The 10,657-nt window shown below is 40.0% G+C and overlaps 1 protein-coding gene across 1 annotated transcript in view; it reads right to left on the bottom strand.

The window, feature by feature from the left end:
- The window catches only part of opcml (opioid binding protein/cell adhesion molecule-like), a 512,217-nt gene extending 504,626 nt beyond the window's left edge, over positions 1-7,591 (bottom strand). Inside the window, exon 1 of the mRNA XM_030745967.1 lies at positions 7,269-7,591. Within this exon, the coding sequence (XP_030601827.1) occupies positions 7,269-7,329 (61 nt within the window). The 5' untranslated portion in view covers positions 7,330-7,591. The remainder of the gene's footprint in view (positions 1-7,268) is intronic.
- Positions 7,592-10,657: the final 3,066 nt, after the last annotated feature.

Raw genomic sequence — 10,657 nt, forward strand, 5'->3', positions numbered from 1 at the left:
CTGGAACATTTTCACACTTTTTTTCACATATATCCACGGACAGTTTAATTTGCTGATGCAAATTAACATCCTGGAACTTCCTCAGCTGTTCTGAGCTCAGAAACTACAGCGTCCTTTCCCTCTGTTATTTGAAAGCAAAGGCAAAGCCATCACTGAGTCAAAGAGTGACAGTCCAGATAATTTCAGTAAATAAAAGGTAAACAAAGCAGGATGGCTGTTCAGAAAGCCATATTATTAAACAAATATACATCATAGTATATATTCTTCAAGTCACTATCACAGGAAATGTTTTCCACAGGCTGCCTTTTCATCTGTAACTCTATAAACTCTCACACACACACGTGCACAAAGACACACCACAAGCTTTGTAAACAATCTTATGACCAAAACTATTTCAAATCTTCAACGCAGCTTTCTCTGTCAACATTAATATGTAAGCAGTTGCTCAATCAGTAGCTGTGAGATAAACTGCAGTGGTAATGTGCCGCTCTCAGGTGTGCAGTTATGTATAGAGTGTGTATGAATGTGAAGCACGGCAACACTTAAAAGGAACATGCATACTCAGCAAAAGCCTCCTCTGGATGAATAAAGTGGGGAAAGAAGTAAAGAGGATGAAGATTCTTTTTTTTTTTTTTGCACTGTTCTGTACTAACATGTTCTCAGATACACAATCGTGGTTCTTGTTCTTTTTTAAAAACCTAAATCCTTAAATTCAGTAACTGATATGTATACATATATATATATATATATATATATATATATATATATATATATATATACACAGTAGCAGAGAAGAGTTTGGACACACGGTGTAATACTGGATGGACTTGATCACCATTTGATGACTATCTTTTTGTTGACCCCTCCATGAATCGGCACCTTATCGTGATAGAGGGGTTTGTGTGTTCCAGTGATTCCAGGGGTTATGCTGTCTGGGGCTTTTGCTCTGTGGTAGGGTCTCCCAAGGCAAATTGGGTGAGGGGCCAGGCAAAGAGCAGTTCCAGTGATCCTTAAAGCAGTGACACCAAGTGAACAGTAGTGAACAGTTTACCCTGCCTGGGATAGGGTTACTGGGGCCCCACTCAGAACACAGGCCTGGGGAGGGTGCTCGAGGCTTAAGCCTGTAAGGCCCGGCTGGGTGCGGCCCAAAGAGGAGACATGGGCCCACCTTCCTGTAGGTGCCCGCAAGAGGCACCATAGGGGGTCAGGTGCAATGTGTGTCACACGGCCGCCAAGGGCGGAGGCGCATGTGGACCGATCCCCGGCTATTGAGACTGGCTATTGGGACATAGAATATCACCTCTCTGGTGGGGAAGGAGCCTAAGCCAGATGGTACAAGTCCTCAGCCTCCCTGGGAAGGTCTATGCCAGGGTGCTGGAAAGGAGAGTTCATCTCTTAGTCGAACCTCTGACTCAAGAGGAACAATGTGGTTTTCGTGTATAAACACCACTCTGCATTTTTTTTGTGTCAGTCATTAACAAGCAGAGCCACAGCATAAACATCAGCATTCCAAGAGACTTTTCAAGTTCTCATCAATTCAATTCAAATTACTTTATAAATTAATTTATATAGGGCCAAATAACAACACTCTGCTCAAGACAGCTCAACATTGTACAGACCCTTCAATAATACAGCAAAAACCCAAGCCCAACAAAAACAATCAGATGATCCCCGATGAGCAAGAACTTGTTGACAGTGGGAAAGTAAAACGCCCTTTTAACAAAGAAGAAATTTCCAGCAGAACCAGGCTCAGGGAGGGGCAGCCATCTGTCATGACCAGGTGGGAGTAAGGGTTTAGATTAATCTGATAATAATGAATTACAGTAATCCAGCATAGAGTAAAAAAAAAGCGCATTAACTAGTTTTTCAGCATACCTCTGAGACAGGATGTTTCAAATTTTTGAGATATCATGCAAATGCAAAAAAGCAGTCCTACATATTTGTTTAATATGTGAATTGAAGGACATATCCTGGTCACAAATGTGTGAAGATTCCTCACAGTGTTACTGGAGGCCAAGTTAATGCCATCCAGAGTAAGGTAGAGTACAGTAAGGCCAGTTTTTTCTGAATTTAGAAGCAGGAAATTAGAGGTAATCCAGGTCTTTATGTCTTTAAGACATTCCTCCAATTTGACTAATTGGTTGTATCATCTGGCTTCATGGCTAGATAAAGCTGGGTATCATCTACATGTGAAGATATATGCCGTGCCTTCTAACAAAACTGCCTAAGGGAAGCATGTATAATGTAAATAGAATTGGTCATTACACAGAACCCTGTGGAACTGAACAAACTGTAGTCTATTAGATAGATATGAATAAAACCACTGCAGCATGTAGCTATGGCATGCTCTAATCTCTGTAATAAAATATTATGGTCAGTATTATCAAATGCTGCATTGAGGACTAACAGGATAAGCACAGACATGAGAAGATCATTGGTAACCTTCACTAATGCTGTTTCTGTACTGTGATGAATTCTGAAACCTGACTGAAACTCTTCAAATAAACCGTTCCTCTGCAGATGATCAGTTAGCTGTTTTACAACTACTCTTTCAAGAGTCTTTGAGAGAAAAGGACAGATGGATATTGACCTATGATTACCTAAGACAGCTGGGTAATGGTTTAATTAGGCCTCTATTAATGGAACATAGCCCATTATTAGAGATAGATTGATCATGCTTAAGATTGAAGCATTAATTAATGGTAGGACTACTGTGCTCCTGTAGGAATGGGATCTAATAGATTTGTTTGGAAGAAGTAATTATTCAAGATCAATTGAAGAGAAAGAGTCTACAAACAAATATTGCTATTATTGAAAGAAGCTCTACATAATGATATCTCTGTGAGATGGTTATGAATAATTTTTTCTCTAATGTCTAAAATTTTATTTGTAAAGAAATCCATGAAGTCACTGCTAGTTAAAGTGAAAGGAATACTCGGCTCTACAGAGCTCTGACTCTTTGTCAGTCTGGCTACAGTGCTGAAAACAAACCTGGGGTTGTTCTTATTTTCTTCTGTCAGTGATGAGTAGTAAGATGTCCTAGCTTTACGGAGGGCTTTTTTATAGAGCAACAAACTCTTTTTCCAGGCTAAATGAGCATCTTCTAAATTAGTGAGATGATATTTCTTCTCCAGCTTACAGCTTATCTGCTTTAAGTTATACCAAAGAGTCAGGCACTTTTTATTTTCCCTCAGAGGAGCCACGGTATCCAGAGTCACACGCAGTGAGGATGTAACACTGTTAACCAGATAAATGACCTCTGGCAGTTGGGTTTAGGTAGCTGCTCTGCATTGTGTTGGTATGACACTGAAGAAGATAAAAGTGGAGGAATCATATTTAAACTAAGTTACTGCACTTTCACAAAGACTTCCACTGTACTAAAATGTATTTCCCACTGTTGGGCAATCCATTATTGTAAATGTTTTTATAAAGAAATGATAAAAAGGGGGGGGGGGGGGGGGGGGGGTCAGCATCTACATGGATGTTAAAATCTTCTACTAATATTATTTTATGAGAACTGAGCACTAAAAGTTTAGACTGGTACTGTAGATAATAACAAATGAAACAGTTTTTGGAGTTTTCCAGTTAGCATGTATCAGGCTGAGAGTCAGGCTTTCAAATTAATTAAAACTCTGCTTTGGGTTGATTAATAAGCTGGAGAACAAAATTGCTGCTACTCCTCTTCCAGCAAAAGTTTGAAAATTCACTCCTAGCTGTCCATCACTGGACAACAGGAACGAGCTGATAGAGGCTCTAAAGGTCTTTAGCTTGTCCTCAATTGGAAACACTTCAACTGGAAAAAACACCACAGAAATGGTGACAATACATCATCTGAACAGCCTCACTTGACCAGTGATTATTTCAGTCACTAATTTGGGCTTGGCAGGTGTCAGTTTATGAGCAGGATGTGTGCAAGATTTGACAGCATAAGCATGAAAAATATCAGTCAGGCACTGAGAAATGAATTTAGAAACAAAAATGCAAACAAAAAACATAAGTGACTCTTCTTGACAGATGACAACTTAGACATCAGCCATCTTTCCAGATTCAGCTACAAACTACTGTTAAACACTTCTGAGTCTGGTAACATTTAAGTGAATCACAGTTAAAGCAGAGAGCAGGGGCTCTCTGCTCTCTGAGAGCAGAGGAGACCGAAAGAATAGGATCACGGATACAAGCAGCAGAAATGAGTTTCCTTCAGACGGTGGCTGGCCTCTCTCTTAGAGATAGGGTGAGGAGTGTGGCTATTCGGGAGGGGCTCAGAGTAGAGCTCCTCCACATCGAGAGGAGCCAGTTGAGGTGGCTCGGACATCTGACTAGGATGCCTCCTGGGCACCTCTTGTGTGAGGTGTTCTGGGCATGTCCTCCTGGAAGGAGGCCCCAGGGTAGACCCAGGACACGCTGGAAAGATTATACACTCTTGATCAAAATTTTAAGACCAGTAAAAAAATTGCAAGAATTTGCTTTTTGCACTAGTGCTGTGGTTCTCAAATCCAGGCCTCGCGGCCCAGTGTCCTGCAGGTTTTAGATGTGTCTCTGCTTCAACACACCTGAGTCAAATATAGAAGTCATTAGCAGGACTCTTGAGAACTTGACTGCATACTGAGGAGGTAATTCAGCCATTTGATTCAGGTGTGTTGGATCAGGGACACATCTAAAACCTGCAGAACACTGGCCCATGAGGCCTGGATTTGAGAACCACTGCACTAGTGGATCTTAAGAAGGTTCTAAGTAGAGCTTCACAATGCTAAAAGAAGAAATCGACAAAAATAGACAAAAACTTTTGAGCAGGGAATTTTTTGAAATTTACACTCAAACATGATTTTTTCAGCTGATCAAAAGTTTAAGACCGTAGCTGATGTGGTCTTTTTGGGCAGCGGGACAATTGTGGCTGATTTCAGGCATAGTGGGATGAAGTACTGGGACAGTGACACTTTGATGACTTTAGTGAAGACCCCAGCTAGCTGGTCTGCACACTGTCTGAGGACCCTTCTGGTCACGTGGCCTTCCTGGGGTTCATTGCCCTGAGCTGCTGCACTCCAGTGTTCAAGCTACAACTGCTTTGGGTCCCTCCACCTTAAAAGAAATGGGTCTTTCTCCTCATGACAGGGGTGTATGCAGGAATTAACAGCATGGACATACAATCTGACGGCTCTAGATGTGGTAAAGGAGTTGCTCTATAACCTTTATATTGATATAGGCTTTGTCCAATATTATACCCCTTGTTGGACATTAATATGCTGATCAAATCTGGTGAATACTGACCTTAAATCAACACGATTCAAGTTTCCAGCTATGATGTGTCCTCCATCAAGGTAAGAGGTCTGTTGGCTACTAATTGCTTTTGTGCAGGTTATCCATAGCTAAGTTAACATTGGTATATATATGACCAAAGTATGTAGATGGGTCTGCATTTAACAGTCAAATATTCCCAGTCTGGGGAACAGTGTCTATCTACAGTCTTTGCATTTTTGCACCAGCTGTCACTGATGTAGATACATAGCCTGTGTAGTACTTTTGTATTACTTCACAACGTTTCCTGAGATGCAGTGTCAGATAACTGCCATTTATCATAAATCCTTATCCTCACTGGGAGGACATGCATGCATAGATCACATTTGGGTACAAATTTAAAGTAATGTGCATATATCAAAAGTTGGAGACTGCACTGGTCAGCCAGTTGTTACACAATCACACATGAAGAGAAACATGTTGTTTTGTCTTTCTTTTTATCCGCCCACGATGCACATACCTGAAGAACTAATGTATATACAGTTACAGTCAAAACTTTGGACACACTCACCCATGCATACAAATCGGTGAATGTATGTATATATACACACACATACCTGAATAAGTGACATAAATGTATGAGTAAATGTAATGTAATTCCTGAATTTAGAGACAAATGTACACGAATGTATTTGATTATTCTGGTGTCCTAGACAGAGAAGTTTCTTTAAAGCTTTGTAGAACCTAAAATGGTAAAAATAAAATGCAAATGTACAAAGTTATGCGTCACATTATTCCCCTGTCACCTCCTTCTCAATTATTCCACTTTACATAATCCCTTTGAGGGGAGAAAAAAATTCCCTCACTACAGGTGCTTTGGGAGTGTATTTGCATTTTGAGATGTCAGGCTGATTTAACATAATTTCACTACATTATGCTTCCCCCCCTGACATCACGAGGAAGCTCAGTCAGTGGGACCACCCCGAACCCTCCCTTAGTTACGCTGCAGTAGGCCTAGGCTGCTGGAGGCTTCCCATAATGCACTGAGTGTTTCTTCTTCACTCGCCTTTTTTCCACTCTCTCTGTGTTTATGAACTGCTATGCATTTAATCATTATTTAACTCTGGCTCTCTTCCACAGCATATGTTTTGTCCTGTCTCTCTCTTCTCACCCTCAAACAGTTGTGGCAGATGGCTGCCCCTCCCTGATCCTGGTTCTGCTGGAGGTTTCTTCCTGTTAAAAAGATGTTTTGTTGTTTCATTGTTGGGGTTTTCTCACTTTTATTGTAGGGTCTTTACCTTACAAGCTAAATTGCCCCAAGACAACTGTTGCTGTCATTTGGCACTATTTGAATTGAATTGAATTGAATTGAACTGAATTGCGTTGAATTGCACTGAAGCTCAGTCAGTGGGACTATGTCCAGGGTTCCCTGACAGAAAGTCTCATGTGGAGATTTTGACACTTAAAATCTAAATGCTTGCATGACATGCACAGAGCTCTACAAGATGCATACTCCAAAATACCACTTCTGCACTCTAATAATACAACAGAGCTGCTCCACTCAAGGAAACATAATAAAGCAACAATACTGAAATCTGCATAAATATAATAAATTCTTTGGATCTGCTAATTATTTCAACTGAGCAGTTACATCATCAAAACACATGACATAACTGTTGAATCTTTATTTCAGTGAAACTTGAGACCAAAGAAGTTAATTCAGCTCAGTGTTATTTTTTATAAAGAATGACAAGTATGTGAGGGGGAGGGAACTTCTTTTCGCTTTGCAAAAGTATCCTTGCAGGAACACAGAAAGCTTCTTGTAAACTTCTAATCTTTAGATTTCCATATGAAAAGGAAAAAAGCCTCACAAATAGTCCCACTGACAGAAGATTTATTGACAACCATGAGTATGAAAGCAAGAGAGAAAGAGGCTATGTCTTAACAGTGCACTGCTGTGTGTTAACAGGAGCAAGAAAGACAGGAGCATGTAAATACATATATACAGAAGAAAGGGGAAAAAGAAGGTGTCTTACCTGGAAACACAAGCACAGCAAACACCCATGACAGGATGATGAAACATACCGAATTATACATGCTTCCCAAACAGTGCTGATTCTGATCTGTTCGTTTGTTTTATAGATGCTCTTTTTGTATCTTCCCACAACAGGGCTTTCAGAGAGCTGCCTACTTTTCTTTTTCTTCCTCTGCCTTTTCCCTGACTCTCAGTTTGAATAGCTTTTCATCCCCACTTGCGGGTTGTACTGAAGATGCTTTAAATCCACTGCAAGTAGTAGTTGGCGCTCTCATGCAGGGAGCGAGAGAGAGAGAGAGAGAGAGAGAGAGAAAGAGAGGCTGGTTCCTCACGCAGCGTTCAATCTCCCTCTCCTACGTACTACAGCGCACACAGGGATCATCACTCTGCAAGATTGGGGGGAGAGGAGGGGGACAGCAGCCTCTGCTCAGCTGGAATTGGCTGACACCTCTGCCGATCAACAGCGAACAGCTGTAGCTCTGTCTTTTTTTTTTCCTCTCTCCTGCTATGAATCTTCAAACCTCCTTTCCTTTTACTTGCCCTATTAAATAATTGCATTAAAAGATTAACAGATGATAAAGGGCTGCATATTTAATGCATTTAAACAAAATAGCAGCCTCCTAATTCATGCAAAAGGTGATCTGGAATTGGCTGCATTTTTCCAGGAAATTATCCCTTGACGTTATATTTTAAATCGTCTGACATTTCTTAGAGTGGTGGATTGTATAGCAGAAACCCTGCTAGACAGAAAAGCCCCTTTAAGACATGCCCCATAAGCCCCATGTGCCTTGTATTTCTGTCTGTGTAATTTAATTAATTTACGATTTGTTGCTCCTCTGCAGAGAAGATCGGCCATGATGGGTCATTTATCCTCCATATTGACTTCCCAGTCTTGAGGACCTTGTCTTTGGGCATTTTCACACGTAGTTTCAGCTATAGTTACCCTGGTTTTAGGCAATTTTATGGCTCATTGCTACAGCTTGTGTACTCATTTGGTAGACCACATCCTCGAAAAGGGCTTGTGGGGTTCTTTCGGTCCAGGTGCGATTACTGCACAAATGAACTGCACCAAGGGGGAAAACAAACCATAGTTGGATTTAAACGGCACACGTGTGAAAACAACCCTAAGAATTTAGTTTTAACTTGAGTTCCTGTGTTATAAAGCTGCACCTTATCACAAACTACAACCAAATATATTTTTAATATAAGTAGTTATTTTCTGTATCAACTGACAGATGATTTGCCACGTAAAAAGTCAGAATAAATAAATATGTCCATCAACATGTCATTATCTTCAATTTGCTTTCAATTGATTGACGAAATTACTGGCAAACGAGCATATGTCTGGGTATCTGCAAAATCATCACTTTGCCATGTATACTCAGTGAGCCCCTGATTAAAAACACCATTACACCTGCTTATTCATGAAATTAGTCAGTCAACCAATCTTCAAGCAGCAGTGAGATGTGCTTATCTGTGCTTTCACATCTGGAGCTTCAGTGTTCAAAAGGGGGTAAATGTGATTTTGACTCAGGGATGACATAAATACTGACCATTGGTCACTGGAGTCCAACGCCTTAAAAATGGCTTTGTAACCCTTTCCCAACTGACAGATGTCAGTGACTTTGTTTCTCACCTGTTCTTGAGTTTCTGTAGATCGTGTCATGTTGTGTTACTTTCTAAGATCTTTTATCCTACTTCACTTTATCAGACAAGTTCTATTTAAGGGATTTCCTGATTCAACAAGTCTGACAACAATCAGACCCGACTGTGACTAGTGAACTCAGCTTTCCAAAAAATGTAGTTAATGATTTAACTTTTTCACATAAGTACCTTTTAGATAGTTTTTTCTCCCTTAATAAATAAAATCATGCATGTTAGATTTACTCTGGTTATCTTTGTCTAATATTAAAATTATTATCTGAAATATGTAAGTGTGAAAAATATGTAAAAAAAGAGAAGGGGCAAATATTTTTTCACAGCACACTCACTTAACTCTTTTAACAAGCAGTGTTGGATTTTCCACAGAGTCTTTTACCTTGACAAGGCCAATGCTGATTGACTTCTCATCAGTGATTGCAGTTGACTAGTTACTGGTAGTTTCTCTTTACTAGCATAAAAATGATTTGTGTGACAGCACTCATTGGATTGACTAATATTCTGAACAGTGGGAAAGTAAAAGGAACTCAGTGAAGCTCTAAGGAGGAGAACTGTAGACTTAAATAAGTTGGGAATGTTTCTTGGAGTGTTTTCTAAACAACTGCAGATTCCAAGACCATCAGTTCAAATGACTGTTTGCAAGTACAAGAACTGGAAACTGCAGGAACACCAACATCACTGTCCACAGTGATCCAAGTTTTACATTTCCATAGACTGAGAGAAAAAAAAAAAAAGCTGAAAAGCAAAACTAATGCCTTCAAGACTTCAAGACTGTATTTGCCATTTGTACTCACACACAAGGTTTGGGTGCAGAGCTTTCGAGTACAAGTGTAAAATAAAAATTAAATTAAATTACAAACAAATAAAGAAATAAAAGAAATAAATCAAACTCTACTGAAATTTGAAGCTGCCCACATAGATGAGCCAAACGCCTTCTGGGGAAATGCTATATGGTCAGACGAGACAAATATTGCGCTATCTGGCGACAGTGAAAGGAAGTATGTTTAGACGAGTAAAGCTGAAGCTTCTAAGCCTAAGAACACTATACCAACCATAGACATATATACCTAGATGCCGCACTGTATGTCAACGTCGCCGCCATATTGGAGGTGGCAAAAGCGGCCAACATAACATGAGAGAGATGCTGCGCTCTGGTGCTGTATAGAGTTGTTCGAACCATTTTACAGTCAAAACGGGATTGCATGGGATTACCTTTCACAGGTTAGACTGAGGAATTGTTTTTGATCGCATTTGGCCATTTTAACATTTTGAAAACAAAATTATTTTTTTGTGCCTAACAGTTTCCCAGTGTATATTAGTGCATATTTGAATGTGTGAATGAACGCATTAACTTAAACTAGAAGCATTCAGAGAGTGCAAACCTCCGCCAAGGCCATAGGGTCACTGACGCTGTAATACGTGTATCTAAATGCTGTGAAATAATCTTCCATCTTTCCTAGGATGGACGCTAGGATCATCTGAGCAGTAAACAATAAAAAAATGATCGTCGCCTCACTATGCTGTATGATAGAACATGTGACTATGTTACACTAATTTTTTTCAGGCTTTTGTGCCTTGTGTTTCGGAGTTAGAAGCTAAATTATTAAAGTCCCCCTATCCCGCAATAGTGAAGAATCCTTAAAAAAATTCCTGGATCCAGATCGTGATCCGGATCACCGCCAAAATTTAACCACTTCTTCCTCTTGTCATTTCCAACCACTCCACAAAATT

This window comes from Archocentrus centrarchus, chromosome 14, assembly GCF_007364275.1.
Source record: "Archocentrus centrarchus isolate MPI-CPG fArcCen1 chromosome 14, fArcCen1, whole genome shotgun sequence".
In the NCBI taxonomy this organism is placed as follows: domain Eukaryota; kingdom Metazoa; phylum Chordata; class Actinopteri; order Cichliformes; family Cichlidae; genus Archocentrus; species Archocentrus centrarchus.